The 15845-nt window shown below is 46.1% G+C and overlaps 1 protein-coding gene across 1 annotated transcript in view; it reads right to left on the minus strand.

Moving 5' to 3' along the window:
- The window catches only part of Gipc2 (GIPC PDZ domain containing family member 2), a 60472-nt gene that overhangs the window by 15722 nt on the left and 28905 nt on the right, over window positions 1-15845 (minus strand). Inside the window, exon 3 of the mRNA XM_057793677.1 lies at window positions 14762-14942. Within this exon, the coding sequence (XP_057649660.1) occupies window positions 14762-14942 (181 nt within the window). The remainder of the gene's footprint in view (window positions 1-14761; window positions 14943-15845) is intronic.

Below are 15845 nucleotides of genomic sequence, written 5' to 3' on the forward strand. Positions count from 1 at the left end.
CAACTCCACTCAGATCCCCCAAAGGATACAGATTAAAGCAAAGCCCTCACGGGTACTCCATGCTGGAGAGACTTCAGTCTATCTCATTGATGGAAGACCTTACACGGCAGGGTCCAAAGGAGAGCCGAGGTTGAAATACAATCCTAGTACTCTGCTCTCTGTTTCCCTCGATCCCAGAAAGGGAAAGAGTCCTCCCCTAACTGCCCTGTAGGGTACTCAGCTGGCTCACCTAAGCCAAGCCTGCCTGTAGCTTCCATCTTGAGCTGCACAATGGGGAAAGAAATGTGGAGGGGGATAGTTTTCCTACTGTGCAGGCAGAACTGTGCAACAGTCTCAGCGCTGCAAACCCAGGGATGATTGCTGTAATGATTCGGCGGCAATATGGCTGACACTTCGGGTTCCAGAGCCACACACGTGCGGACAAGCCCTCAGGGAGAAGTGCCTAATGGTCCCAGCGGATCTTCAAGGACTCTGCATGACCCACGTGTGGCATGGTTGAATCGCCTACATCTGATGCAACTGCGTGAGCCCTTGCATGCATGTGTGAGCTCTGTCATCTGCAAATAAAGTAACCAGGTCATCCCCCTGTGTGCACATGCTAGGCAGCCCTTAAAAGCTGGAGGCACCATCTTTAGCGCTCTCTCTCTCTCTCTCTCTCTCTCTCTCTCTCTCTCTCTCTCTCCACACCGACCTTCTAAGCGGGTTTGTTACATGTTCCATGTTTTCTTCTCACTCATGCCAAGTAATTTCACTGGTACCATGACTCAGATGGCTCTCCCACCCCAAGCCCCTCTCCCAGGGTCGGGATCTGGAACTGGGAATTTTTTCCACAACAACCACGTGTTTGTTACATGTGTCTGAGCGTGACCTCTACACACACCACCGACTTCAATTGGTGAGTTTCCCCATTCTGGTCAGCTTAACCATTTCTCTGAACCTGAGAAATTGACCATTGAGCTCCCAGCAATCTTCTGGTATTCTTAGAAATGGGGGACAGGCCCCAAACACAGCTTTCACGGCTACGGTTGAGCCCTTACTGACATTCTCCTCTGGATTGCTTCCCTTAGCTGAAATTGTGTTTGGACGATCTGGGATCAGCCCTCCCATGACTGGGGACCCAAGGTCCCTTGGATTTTTCTTTCTCTTTTTTTAATTTTTTTCTTTCCTTTTGGACGACTTGTGAGGGACTTGGTCTCTAGCCTCTCTGGCTTCCCAGTCACCCAGCCTGGAGCCAGTCAGGCTTTAACAACCTGCCTATAGATAGAGGACGCTCTTCTACAAGCCCTGTGGTGTTCGCCGCTGTCATACCCCACCTATAGAGGGGAGACGTCCCCGTAAGCCTTGTGGTGTCACTGTTTTCATGGGTTTTCACAGTTTCAGCTATGGGTAGCAAGCCATCCAAGACCATCAATCCAGCCTCCCCCTTGGACACCTTTTAGAGCACCCTAAACCCTAGGCCTTAATGCCCTACTTTAGATTCCCACACTTGTCCATCTTTGTTCAAAAATTGGCCTCCTTACAATTTAGATAACAATTTAAAGTAACCACCTAACTGTACCTTTGATCCCGATATCCTATGGGAGCTTTCTGACTACTGTCTGCACACAGGCAAATGGAAGGAGTTTCCTTACATCCAAGCCTTTTGCTATCTAAGTTCTAAGTCCCAGTCTTAGATATCACCTTTCATGGTATCTATATGATCCTACCTAATAACCTACTTCCTGAAGAGCACAGGGGAGTTTGGGAACAAGCCAGACTACATGCAGACAAGGTTCACCAAACACATGCAACACACCCTCCCAGGGCAGAGGCGGTCCCCAAGCAGGAACCACACTGGGATTATAACATCCCAGTTAGAAATTTAGCTAGGGACCAGTTTTTGACTTGCCTTCTGGCAGGTTTCTATGAGTTGCAGTTACTCATGACTCATTTTTTTTTCTCAGTGCTACCCCGACATTAAGGCTAAACTTAAGCGTTTGGAGAAAGACCCCTTGACCTGGCAGGCAGAAGTCTTAGAGTTGGCTTTTAAGGTGTACCATATGAGGAATGACAAAGCCCACAATCATCACTGTCACGTGTTAGCCACAGCCCTCTGACCAGCTGAGGTGAGAGACCACCTGATCCATTCTGTCCATGTTGCTCCCTCGCCGCCCGGGGCTCGAAAACTGCCAGGCCTGTGTTTCAAATGTGGGAGAGCTGGTCCCTGGGCCTGAGCATGCCCTAATCCTCATCTTGGTCCCACAAGACCTTGTCTGAGATGCCATAGAGAAAGACATTGGGCATAGTGACATGGAGACAGTAAACCCAGAAAATTCCCAAGTTGACCTTCTAGGTCTGGTCATGGACCAGTGAGGCTTCCCAGGCTCCTTTGACCCAACCACAACCATCATCTGTAACAGGGAGCCATGGGTAAACATCACGGTATCAGGATGACCCGTCTCCCTTCCCTTGAACACTGGAGCCACATACTTGGTACTGAGGGAATTCTGGGGGTCTACCTCTCCTTCTAGTTTCCCTATTGTTGGGGTAGGAGACAGCCTTATCTCCCTCAGCAGACCCCACCACTTAACTGTGTTTTTAGGGGTATTTATCTCACTCATTCATTTTTAGTCATGCCAACCTGCCCAGCACCTCTTATGGGAAGAGATTTTTTTAGCAAAAGTAGGAGCTTCCAGTTCATTTGCTCCTTCCATTCACCTTACCCCAGACTCACCAAGAGCTCCCCTCCTCCTCCTTCTAGTCTACCAACCTCCCAGCTCCAGTGTGTCTTTTCCTCTACCAGCCTCTCAGGTGAACTCCCAAATCTGGGACACCCAAGAAAAACTCACCCAATCAAGACCCAAGACTGGATTTGTAGCACTATCGTGGGCGGGAGAAGCATTTGGGGGGAAGAGAGATCAAGACTGAGAGAGAGTAGAAAGTAAACAGGTCCTCCATGAAAGTGTGGCCCAGAAGTTATCCTTAAAACCACAGCTGTGGGGGGCTGGAGAGGTGGCTCAGAGGAATAGAACACTGGCTGCTCTTTCAGAGGTCCTGAGTTCAATTCCCAGCAACCACATGGTGGCTCACAACCTCTCTGTAATGAGATCAGGTGCCCTCTTCTGGCATGTAGGTATACATGGAGGCAGAATGTTGTATACATAATAAATAAATAAATATATTTTTAAAAAGATTTGCTTCAGGTAAAACACTGAGAGGTCTAATAATTCCCCCCCTTTTTTCTCCCTCCTCCCCTCTGTCTTCCATTCCAACACTATACTATCCATAATCATAAGCTTTTACTATGTCTAAAATTTATTTCTTTCAAACATTTTTTCATAAGCTCCAGGGATTCACTTGCTGTCTCGGGATTCTCAGAACTGACCCAGTCTCTGGGACTGATCATTGCAAACCAAGCTCACTAGGGGTAGACCCCGCCATCAGTTTACTCCGTAGGAAAACAGTGACTTCACACAGCATTGAAACCACCCCCAGGCTTCAGCCCTTTGAGCCCTGGTGTTATGTTACAAATTTATAAGTACAACCTGGAGGATTAACCCAAGTGTTCTCATTTGAAAGTCTATGTTCATTTTTTTCTCAGAAATTTACTTTAATTTTTAATTATATGGATATGTGACTAGTGGGAGGGATAAGAGCACGTGAGAGTCAGTGCTTTCCGTGGCCAGAAGACGACACTGGGTCCTCTGGAACCGGAGTTACAGGTGATCGTGAGGGGCCTGATGTGGTGCTAGGAACTGAACTCTGGCCTTCTGCAAGAGCAGCAAGTACTCTTAACTGCTACGTCTTCTCTCCAGTGCCCCAATCCATGTTCTCAACACCTTAAGCTACAGCTAACAGAGGTCCAACGGGGCTCTTGTACTTCCTGCACAGGGGCAGGAGTCTTCCCTTAAAAAGTGATGTGTAAGCAGAAGCCCAGCCATCAAGGGTAAAGATGGCAAGACCACAGCCAAAGGAGAGAAAGAGAGGAGAGAGGAGGACAGAGGAGAAAGTGTTCCGGCAAAGTCAAAGATGCCAGAAACAAGAAGAAAGCCAGAGAGTCTCAGGGTTCCTCCCAGCTGCGTGACTAGGCCCTCGCACTCCCCAGCTTTCCCTGGAATGATTCATCTGAAATTCCCTCCCACTGGATACCTGAGCTGCTGAGGATACTTGGCAGCAGATCAAAGGGCTGGGCATGGAGGGCGTTCCCTTAGGTCGAGGCTCTAAACAGGGAGTTAGCAATCACGTCAGAAGCAGGTGTGCATGCTCTAGGCATACCATGGTTTTAGTTTTGAGGGTTTTTTTTTAATTAGTTGAAAACTTCTTGGTTGTTGATTTTTTTTTAAGACATGACCCATGCTGGCATTGAATTTACTTTTAGACAAAGATGATCTTTAATCCCTGATCCTCCTGCATTCATCTCCCACATGATGGGATTGCAGGTAGAAGATGCTTAAAGTCCTGACTTATGTGCAAACCCAAGGCTTTGGGCATTTAGGCAAATACTCTACAGCTGAGCTACATCCCAGCATCAATTCTTTTTCCTTTTTCATGCTTTTTTTTTCCTTGTGGGGACTGGGGAAGAGGTCATACTCACTAGATAGACTACACTAGTCTCAAAACTCAGAGATCTGCTTGCCTCTGCTTCCTGAATGCTGGAGTCAAAGGCATGTGCCACCGTACCTGGCAAATTTTTGTTTTCAGTAAAAGTTTACAGCTTGCTAAAAAGAGTCTCTATAGTGGTAGTTAGCTGGGTCATAGACCAAAAATACTTAGGCAAATTTCACTTAGAACTCATCTCAAACATCGGGCACACCCCATAAGAGCCAACCTGGCCCTTCATTCACTTCCTTCCACGGGATAATTGTGACAAATGTCAAACCCGTGTGCAGCTAGATGTTAGAAGGCCAGAGTGAGCTCTACTACACTGAAACATGATTCATGACCATGCCATTTTGCCCTCATAAACACTTTAAACCTTGATCAACACAGTATTGTGTCAATGAGAGATAAAATACGTGTCTAAAGTGTCTCAATAACAGATAAAATGCAATATACGTGCAAAACCGAAGCTTTCCTGACTTTCCCCAGAGCAACTCTGCACCCCAAGTGCCCCTTTCTAATCTTAACACCATTCTTTTGTTCAGCCTCACAGGACAGAAATCTTGGGAGGAAGGTTGGCTTGGGGACTTCCCTGTCATCGGCCTAGGTCTCAGCAACCCAGCTCCCACCCTCACAGGGTTACTTTCTCCCGAGAATTCCCACTGCAGTTCCTAGACCTCAGCATTTACCACGCCCTCTCTCCTAAACTGTTAGCAAAACACCTCCCTTAGCTTCTCCTCTAGTCAGAGCTAGCAATAAAAATACTCGTCTTTCTGACATAACCCCCATAACTTCCTTTTGTGCCAGTATGCAACGGCTCAATATCAGCCTCCAAGGAACATACATGTTTTCCACCTGTTTACAAGCTCCTGTGACATTACTCCAAGGAACGCATGTGTTCGCCGCCTGTTTACAAGCTCCTGTGACTCAGGCTGACTCTTTATGGCTCCTGCAGGGTCATGCTCTTCACCGTCACCCCCAGAAACCCTCCTGCCTTGGAACATGTCCTTCTCACCCTCCCAGGGCAAGTTCAAGTGCAATTTTCACAGAGAATCCTTCTGACCCAGTCCAACCTGCTCCTACGAACCCTCTCATAATGCCCACTGAATTCCCACAGTGTGTTTTAAATGTAACTCCATAATTCCATGCATAAGAAACGTCAGTATGGGCTCAGTGGTTAAAAGCATGGCTGCTCTCTCAATGACTTGGGTTTGGTTCCTAGCACCCAGATCTGGCAGCTCATCACCTTTAACTCCAGTTCTTGGTGACACCCTCTTCTGGCTTCCTCAGGCACCAGGCACAAACATACATGCAGACAAAACACTATACACGTAAATCTTTTCAAAAAGTGTGAAAAAAAAAAACAATTGCTGTGGAATAATCCTTTTGTACACTGTAAAGATTTGCCACTTGGACTGGCTTAATAAAAAGCTAAATGGCAGTTAGCTAGGCAGGAGGTATAAGCAGGATAGCCAGACACAGAAAATGCAAGGAAGAAGGAGAGAGTTACCAGCCAGATGGACAGGAAGCAGCATGGCAGTACAGACTACAGGTAATAAAGCCACGCGACAAAAAGTAGATTGACTTTTTAAAAAATGGATTAATTTAAGTGGTAAGAGCTATTTAGTAATAAGTCCAAGCTATTGGCTGAGTTTTTATAATTAATAATAATTCTCCATGTCATGAAATGCTGTGAATAATCCTTTTGTACAGTGTGAAGATGTGTTGAGCTCATTGGTTTAATAAAGAGCTAACTGGCCAATAGCTAGGCCAGTGTGTCCACTTTTGAGCCAAGTCAGTGTGAAGGAAGTCTCTTGCAAAACCACCACTCTCAAGGTTCTAACACCCTGCATCATCTGGTCAGACAGCCCAGTATTTCCCTGGGAAGTATCTGGTCCTTGACATTGACAAGAGCCTGGCATAGCCATCTGTCTCATGCATTCTCTTTGAGAAAGTTCCCATCCAGCCTTCCCACTCCTCCCTGCTCCATCGCTCTGTTAGAACCCCCTCCAACCTCCAGTCAGCTCCCGAGTAAACTGTATGGTCCGTATCTGCCATGCAGCAGTCTCTGAGCCTATGTGATATTCTGATGCAGGAACACATATGACAATTAAACTTCGGAGCCAGCCAGACTCATCTCTCCCTGCACTTCCACTCCACCCTATGTGACTCAATGACTGATTAAACCACCCCAGGCCTCACTTCACTCAACTGAAGAAGTCTCAGCAGAAAATAGCATGAGGATTAACTCGGGTCATAACAGTGCTAAACCTGCCAGCGCTGGCTTCCAACTCTGTGGCTACTCCAGAACTATTCCAAGCACTCTGCATGCGGAGTCCAGGTAAGATTCAGAGTTGCTATGGGTTAGGAGTCACATAAATCTGTATTTTATAACACCAGTGATCACGGACCTAACAAGAATAAGGGAAAGGAGGCAAACACCAATGTTTTGGGTCAGAGTCCTTAACCTTCTCTCTCACCCTAAGGTACTTCAATCACACATCTGATAAATGCTGCTATAGTCATTATAAGATTAGTAGATTCTTAGTGTGTTTGCCTCTTTCTGCTAATATAAACTCTTGAGGACAGCAAATGATGGCCCCTGCTCACTAAGGCTCTGGGCACTGCCCAATTCCTGCTCACTAAGACCCTGGGCACTGCCCATCCCTTCTCACTAAGACCCTGGGCACTGCCCTCCTCCTTCTCACTGAGACCCTGAGCAAACAGCTTCAAGTTTAGGACAATTATAGGGAGCAAATGATTTCTTGCTTAGAAAGTACTTACAAAAGAAGATTGGAGAGATGGCTCAGTGGATAAAAGCACTTGTTGTTTGAGTATGAAGATTTCAGTTCAAATCTTCGGCACCTACATAATAAAGCTGCACACACCTCAAACCCCAGGGTTGGGGGAGTGGAGGAACAGAGATAGGCAGAACCTAGGAGCTCACTGGACAGCTAGCCTTGCTGAAACTGTGAGCTTTGGGCTCGATGAGAGACCCTGTCCCAAGGTAATGAGACAGAGAGGGTAAGAAAAGATACCTACGTCCTCTGGTCTCCACATGTAAGGCACATCCACATGCATGTCCCTCCCACACATGTACCCACACCCACACAAGAAGATAACCACTGTCCTCTGATCTCTACATGTTAGCCACATGTCCTTCACACACATGTATTACCCCCCCAACACACACACAAGAAGATACCCACTTCCTCTGGTCTCCACATGTAAGCCACACCCACACACATGTCCCTCCCACACATGTATTATCACACACACACACACAAGAAGATACCCACTTCCTCTGGTCTCCACATGTAAGCCACACCCACATGCATGTCCCTCCCACACGTGTATTATCCCCTCGTAAACACACACACACATAGAAAACTCTTACAAACCTGATGGCAGCTACTACCATGGGTGTTGCTGTTTTCTCCATTTGATCTGAAGTGAGACAGTACCAGCTTCAACAAATGTCTGCTCATCACCAACTTGCCCGTCCCTGTGTCCTCTAAGTTTCTCTTGTTGCTAAAATTGTCTCCTTGCAGAAAAGGCTATATCTTTGCAAAGAGCTGAAGATTCCCTGTCTGGCATGCTTAGAGTCAGAAGTGTTTTGGTTATCAGGTGTTCAGATTTGGGGACATCCCTGTGTATGATGGGATAGCCTGGGACAGGAGACCACACATGAACTTCATTTGCATCTGCTGTACCCCTAACTAACAGCCTGAAGGTCACTGTGAACAACATTTCTGATGCACCTGAACTCTTGCTATGGCCCGTGATATTGGGTCAGATATAGATTTTTCCATTTCTAGTCAGGATCAATGCTCAAAACCTTTTAGTTAGGGAATATTTCTGATTTTAGATTTTTCAGCAAGAGAAGCTTATACCCTGTGACAATAGCTATTACTGAAGACTCTATGTCAAGGACAACTGTATGATTTTTTTTAATGTATTTAGTCTTCACAACAGATTAATTGTAAACTCTAGTGACAGCTTCACTTTTTTGTATGGGAAACCAAGGCACAGGAAGATTGAGAAATTACCTGTTATCATACACCTGGCAGAGTGACATACTTAAGTATTCAATTTCATCTTCTGTAATTCACTTCATGTTCTCCGGGGTAGTTTGTAGCGTCCAGAAGAATATCCAAAAAACAATCAAAAACATTTGCTACTGAATATATATATTCAATATATATTCTACAAATAGTAGAAAGCATTTCCTTGAGATATGTGTGATGGCTCACATCTGTAATACCAACACTTAAGACACAGAAGCCAGATAATTGCCTCTGCAAAATGGAGGCCAGCCTGGTCTCCATAGTGAGACCCTAAGAAGGAAGGGAAAAGGGGCGAGCAAGTGGGAGAGAAATGTTATTTTTTTAATGTTTGAAACATTTAAAAAGATGTGTAACAATGAAGAACCAAAGTTTCCCTCCTAAGGTGCTGCAAGGCAGAGTTTGAAGAAAGCTCTTAGCGAGCTGACTCGGGACAATGGCATCCCCAGCTGTGCGTGACTTGGGGACCAAGCACACTGGTGGCATACTTAACATCCTATTCTGATGGCTACACACCGCAGGAAGGAAGCCTCTGAAAGCAGACATAGCAGAGCTGCTATAAAATCTAAATGTCCCCCAAAATCTAACCGGCAAACATCCTTCGAGGAAGCCATGCCCTTACAGCTCCCTTTCTGACTCGGTAAACACAGGTCTCCTTCCGGGAATCTCCTGGCACAAAAGGCCAAAGTGCTATAGTGGGCAGATTCTCCAGGATACATGAAACAAACAAAGGCAGAGCTACCTGGACACAAGAGTAACTTCCCTACAGTTCAAAGATCTCCTGAGAAAAGAACCGGTTGGTCTGGTCTCCAGAGTCGTCTCCATGGTAGAGTGGATGTTCACAGCCTGGGACAGACTGGGTTGAGTTCATTGCGAAAGTTTCGTCCCTCTGTACTGGCACAAGGAGAAAGGAAATGAGCCAAGCCCTAAAAAATATCTCTAGAGACATTCCAGGCAACACTTGATAAGGGTTGGAAGGCTGCCATGATAAGGTCTGGAGAAAGAAAAACCGGACCAGACAGCAGCTAGGCAAGAGAATTCATGTCAGGTAAGGGGAAGGCTGCACCTCCCGTTTCCAGCAGGGAAACCCTCTAACCCACAAGTTTTAAATGTTGTGGTTTCTCCCGACTCACTGTGAGAAACAGATATGTGCTACTGTTTAAAGAATACTATAAATATATACAAACATACGTAACTGAAACAGACATATGTTTGTAATAAATGAAACATTCCATGGAAATGTAACTCAGTTGGGAGAGTGTTGACCTTGTCGTCATGAGGCCCTGGGTTCAGACAGCAGCACAGCAGAAACAGGGTGGTCAGTACTCAGTTAGGACTCCAGTGCTTGGCAGGTAGAGGAGGATCCAAAATTCAAGGTCATTGTGGCAGTAGGGACTAGAACGGTCCCCACAGCCCTGTAGATTTGAATGATTAGTCATCAGTGAGTCACTACTTAAAAGGCAAACTTAGAAGGTTAGGAGGAATGTCCTGAGGGGTGTGGCCTTGTTGGAAGAAGTGTGTCACTGGTGGGGGGGGGGAGCAGGGGTGCTTTGAGATTTCAAGAGCCCAAGACCATGGCTCCCCTCTCTTCCTGATGTCCTTGAATTCCCTCATTAGAACTCTCAGCTCCTTCTCCAGCACCAAGTCTGTACTTAGGCTGCCATGCTCCACACTGTGATGATAATAGACCAGATCTCTGAGACTGTAAGCCAACCCCAGTTAAATGGTTTTTCCTTTATAAGAGTTGATGTGGTCATAGTGTCTCTTCACAGCAATAAACCAGTGACTAGGACAGTAATTAGCACCCACATAGCACGTGCCATGGCAGCCCAGGCTACATGAGACCCAATGTCAACCCCGAAGAGTCCAATGGATCTGCTCTTAGGAAGACCGAGAAGGGCACCTACAAGGCAGTCCTCCCATTCCTCACTAAACTAGTTCCTCTTCCTTCTGCTGCTTGGATGCTGGCGTCTCCCATGAAGCTCTGGTTTCTGTCCTTTGTCTTAACTCTGAATGAATAGATCTGTTTCCAGAGAATTACAGTTCGGTCATTCATAAAACCCTTCTAGGCTTCATTTCTCAGTGCCCGCCAGCCTCACATTTCCAATTAAACTGTGTCATAAATTTCAAACGCATTAGATCCCAAACTGTACATCTCAGCCCTCCTCCCTGTCTCCTTCCTAAATCTTCCCGCACTTTCCTTATTGCAAAGAATCTCTCAACCACGCCACAGATTTGAGGGTTGTTATTTACAACGCCTCATTCCTTTAGCTCTGTACTAAATGGCTTTGCAATCCAATCTTCTTAACACTCAGGAATAATAATAAACATTCAACAGTCAGCCCTATAAATAAAAGTTCCATCTTGGGCTGGAGAGGTGGCTCAGTTGTAGGGTATTTACCTAGTACGCCCTGGGATTGATAGCAAGTACTGGGGAGTGGAGGGGGGTCATGCCTTGTGGGATTGCTCTGCTTCTAAGGTGGAAATCACCACTCTAACAAGCTTAAGCAGTCCAGCTGACACCCCATGGCGGGGATGAGAAAACATTCATGTCCACAAATGGTTCCTGCTCACCCTTTTCTGTTCCTCCAAACCATTTCTCTCCACATCTGCTAGAACAGCCTTAATTCAGGATTCTGTCTTCTCCACAGATAACACAACATAAGATTTCCTGACTTCAACCTCAAATCCTGTCTGTTCGTTAGATACAGTTTCCAAATATTATTCTGAAGTCCGGCCATGCTGCTACGTTCTCAACCCCATCCTTGGTCTTCCATGGACCACTCCTTGTCTTCACAAAAAGGTTTTTGATAATTTGGGCCTTCCTGACTCTTGGCTTTCATGCCTTGGATCACCTCCACCTCACACTTCTGTGCCCAGCACACTGATGTGTGCAACATTCCCAAATGCACAATGGCATTCCATACCGAGTTCATCTGTTCCCAGTGTTTATACTTCTAGTGTATTTAGCACCTCAATACCCATTGTTCAACTGGTTTACTTTCATATTCATCTCGTGTCACTAGAGAGGAGCTTACAGACCTGGATCTTAGCATATAAGAGCACGTGGCACAGAGACAGCACACAGAAGACTATCAATAAATGGTCAGTATCATTCTCTAGTACCCAAACCCAGCACACACAATGGCTCCATAAGTTCCTGTAAAAGACATGTACCCGTCTGCTCTTGCCATCTATCAAGACCTGATAAATGCCATCTATCAAGACCCAAAAAATATCAGTACATTCTAGATTGTTAGAGAACCCAAGATCTTCACCGATAGTCCAAGAACAGGCAATGGAATGTCCTTTTCCTCCATCCCTACGGTGGCTTGTTAAGAATGACACCATACATCTGAGTGCTTAGGGAGTCCTCCATCCCTATGGTGGTTTGTTAAGAATGACACCATACATCTGAGTGCTTAGGGAGTCCTCCATCCCTACGGTGGCTTGTTAAGAATGACACCATACATCTGAGTGCTTAGGGAGTCCTCCATCCCTACGGTGGTTTGTCAAGAATGACACCATACATCTGAGTGCTTAGGGAGTCCTCCATCCCTACGGTGGTTTGTCAAGAATGACACCATACATCTGAGTGCTTAGGGAGTGGCACTGTTGGAAAGGATTAGGTGTGGCCTCATTGGAGAAAGTGGGTCACTGGGCTGTGCTCTGAGGTTTCCAAAGTCCAAGTCAGGCCCAGTGCCTCTCTCTTTCTCCTGCCTGTGGATCCGATGTAGAACTCTCAGCTACTTCTACCTGAGTGTGCCCGTGTTTTCCCCGCCGTGATGATAATGAACGGAACCTCTGAAACTATGAGCTGCCCTAATTAAATGCTTTCTTTTTTAAGAATTGCCTTGGTCATGATGTCTCTCATCAACAGAACTTTGACAAATAAATAAATAAACAAACAAAAAGGGAAAGAAAGAAAAGAAATTTGAGTTCCTGGCCCTACATCAGTGATAGTTCTGGAAAACACAGAAAGGAAGGAAGGAAATACTCAAACGGTAGATGGGCATCAAGGGAACTGGGAGAAGCCTGACCCCATAACAGGCTTGACCCTGACAAAGACAACCTGGGAAAAAGACAGAGAACAAACAGAAAACTTTACCCATATTCCAGAGACTAAAATGAAACACCATACACAGGCTCAAAAGATGGCAGAGTAGTGAGGCTTCCTTCTGAGGGAGATCCCGGGGCTCAGTCCACCCAAGGGAGAAAAGCCCCATAGACCATCAATCAACTCACAAAGCAAAACCCAGTCACTATTTCAATGCCACAATACATTCCTGCCAGAAAAATCCTACCCAGGGGCTTCTTCAGTCTGTCAGTGGACACCTGAGGCAACACAGAGAAGAGGTTCAGTAGCAGCTAGGCACAGAAGTAAAGTGCATTTATTACTCTCATCTCTGATGCTGGAGGACAAAAGCCAAGTCTAGAACAGAAATGACGAAGCACAGCGACCCCCGTAACCCGCAATTCGCACCCAAATTAAGGGGTGTGAGCAATGCCCAGATAGACACAGGGACCCCAAGAGTGTCAGTGCATACAACAGCCGGGTGTGATGGCATGTGCCTGTAATTCCAGCACTTGGGAGGAAGGAAAAGGACCAGAAGTTCACAGTCATCCTCCAATATACAGTGAATTTGAAACAAGGATGGGCTACAAAATAAATACTACAAAAAAAGTGTATACAACGGGGGAAAAAAATCAGGAAAAGATTAACTCGAAGACAGATTATGCGTTTGAGACAAATGTCAGAAGAAAAATCTATTTCTTGAGTTACATAGAAAATAGCTTTGATTTAAAAAGAGTCTGACAGACCACACATCTGAGGTACCTACTTCCATCAGTGAAACGACCAAATGTCAGAAGAGCCATATGGAAATGGGCTGCTGCCCATCGCCTGGGCACTCTGCCTTCCTCGCAGAGAAGAAAGGCATGGATGCCGCTGCACCAGGCAGGAGTGTTAGCGTCACTGTTAGCTCCTGCCATGGTCCCTGAGCGGCCATGAGGCCGCAAGCATCCTCCTCTCAGTCTTCCCGTGGGGCTGTCTCCCGTATGCAATGCAATTCCCATCACAATTCTGTTACAGAGTCACGCGGAAAGAGAGAACTTTCTAATTCCACAGAGATAGAGGCGGCCTGTGACTCACTGGAAGGGGGAAAGAGATTTGTCATTTGTCCACTGTTTCCATTAGCTGGCCTGAGAAAACAACGTTAGAGACAAGTTACAAGAAATATCTGTGTTCTGTGGGCATCAGCAAGAACACAGGGCGTGGGGGGTGGGGTCAGGGATGAGTCAGGGCAGGTCCAGATGCTTCGGCTGAAGATATTTTCGCACTGATGTGCATGAGGCGTCCATCTGCCTTATTAAAATAGTGCCGGGTAGTGAGGGGAGCTGGTACATTCCCACACCCATGAGATGGCCCTGGGGTTAGAGCAACAGTTGAGACACAGCTGCCGTGGCTAAAACCAGGCAAGGACAGACATGACAGGAAAGGAGTCACGTCATGACATCCAAACTCTGAACATTACGGAAGAAAGTGTTGACGGCGGCTGTGAAACAGCGAATGACCGTGTTAGGTACCACTTCCGTGCAGAGAGAGCCCTCGGCTGCTCGGGTCCCTGGAAAACAATGGTGCTTTGAAAAGCTCCGTCAGAAATCTTCCAACTCAGCAAAGCAAGAGAATACAGCAGAGGCTAGCCGACTCAGCCCCACCTCCAACTCCACGCCGACATCTGGCACCGCGGACACCCAAGTTGGTTTAGTAAAAGGTCTTTCTAGCCAGGCATAGTGGTGCAAGTCTTTAATCCCAGCACTCAGGAGGCAGAGGCAGGCGGATCTCAGTGAATCTGAGGCCAGCCTAGTCTATAAAGCGAGTTCCAGAACAGTCAGGGCTGTTACCCAGAGAAACCCTGTCTAAGGGGGTCAGGGGTGGTAAAACCAAAAACAATGAAAAAGGAAAGGTCCTTTTACCGGGAAATTTTCTTCTCCTTCCATAGCTGTTTTCCTTCTAAGAAATATTGTGTGTATTTTCTGTGTTCTTCACTAGTACAGTAGATAAGATAATGTAGTGAAGGCACATGCACCCCCCTCACACACACACACACTCAACTTACCAAATGCCTTCTTGGGTTCTATTAACTGCAAAGTAAAGAGCTCCTCTTTCTTTAATTCCTTTAACTTCTTAGCGACTTCATAGTGACGCCACCCAACAATATTTTCTCCATTTATGGATTCAATATGATCCCCCACACAGATCGTCTTGACTGAGTCAATGGTGCTGCCATCTTTAATTCTCTGAAAGAAAGAAAATCAATGATGCGCTCAAGTGTAACTGTGCGGCATGACTTCTCACGCTCCTGACATACATCATGCTGACATATTTACAGTACAGTTTACTGCTCACTTAAAGACAGAGAAAACCAAGCAAGAAAGAGCAAGCATCCTCCCCCTCACCCCCATTCTTCATCTTGCTTCCATTCAGAATTTGGTAAGCTCACAGCCATCATCTCCTTTGGAAATCTCTTCCTGACATCCTTCAACCCAGGACCCTAAGAAAGGGTGAACCAACACTCTTCCCGCCATAGTACCCGTTGCTCCAAATTACACAATACAGTGATGGATGATTGTCTAAAGATTTGGTTTTCTTCTTACGTATTTGTGTTCTCTCTCTCTCTCTCTCTCTCTCTCTCTCTCTCTCTCTCTCTCTCTCTCTCTCACACACACACACACACTCACAGAGGCCAGAACAAAGCATGAGGTCCTCTGTAGATGAAGCTACAGGAGGCCGTGGTGCTGCAAAGTGCTCTTGGCCACTGAGACCTTTCATCTGCTCCATGGATAAGTGGGTTTTTCCTTCTTTTTTAAATAATTTCAACAAGAGACCCATAGAGCTTAAGCTCTGTCTAGCGGCTTTGTGTGTAAACTTGTTGCAAATGCAAAGACTTTAAGAACATCGTGACAGCCAAGGAGGCCAGTGTCCACACTTCAGAAGTCAGAGTCTGAGCTTTTACATCCATCACTGAGGGCTAGTTCATCTATGGATTTGCATCGATACATTTTTAATGAAAAGAATTTAGGACCCACAGAGAAACCTCAAGCACTTTGAAGGGGGTAGTTTTCATTTTTTTACATTTTATTACATGTATTTATTTATGTGTGTGTGCACGCACGTGTGCACAGGTGTGCACATGCATATGT

Source organism: Chionomys nivalis, chromosome 18 (assembly GCF_950005125.1).
Source record: "Chionomys nivalis chromosome 18, mChiNiv1.1, whole genome shotgun sequence".
Classification (NCBI taxonomy): domain Eukaryota; kingdom Metazoa; phylum Chordata; class Mammalia; order Rodentia; family Cricetidae; genus Chionomys; species Chionomys nivalis.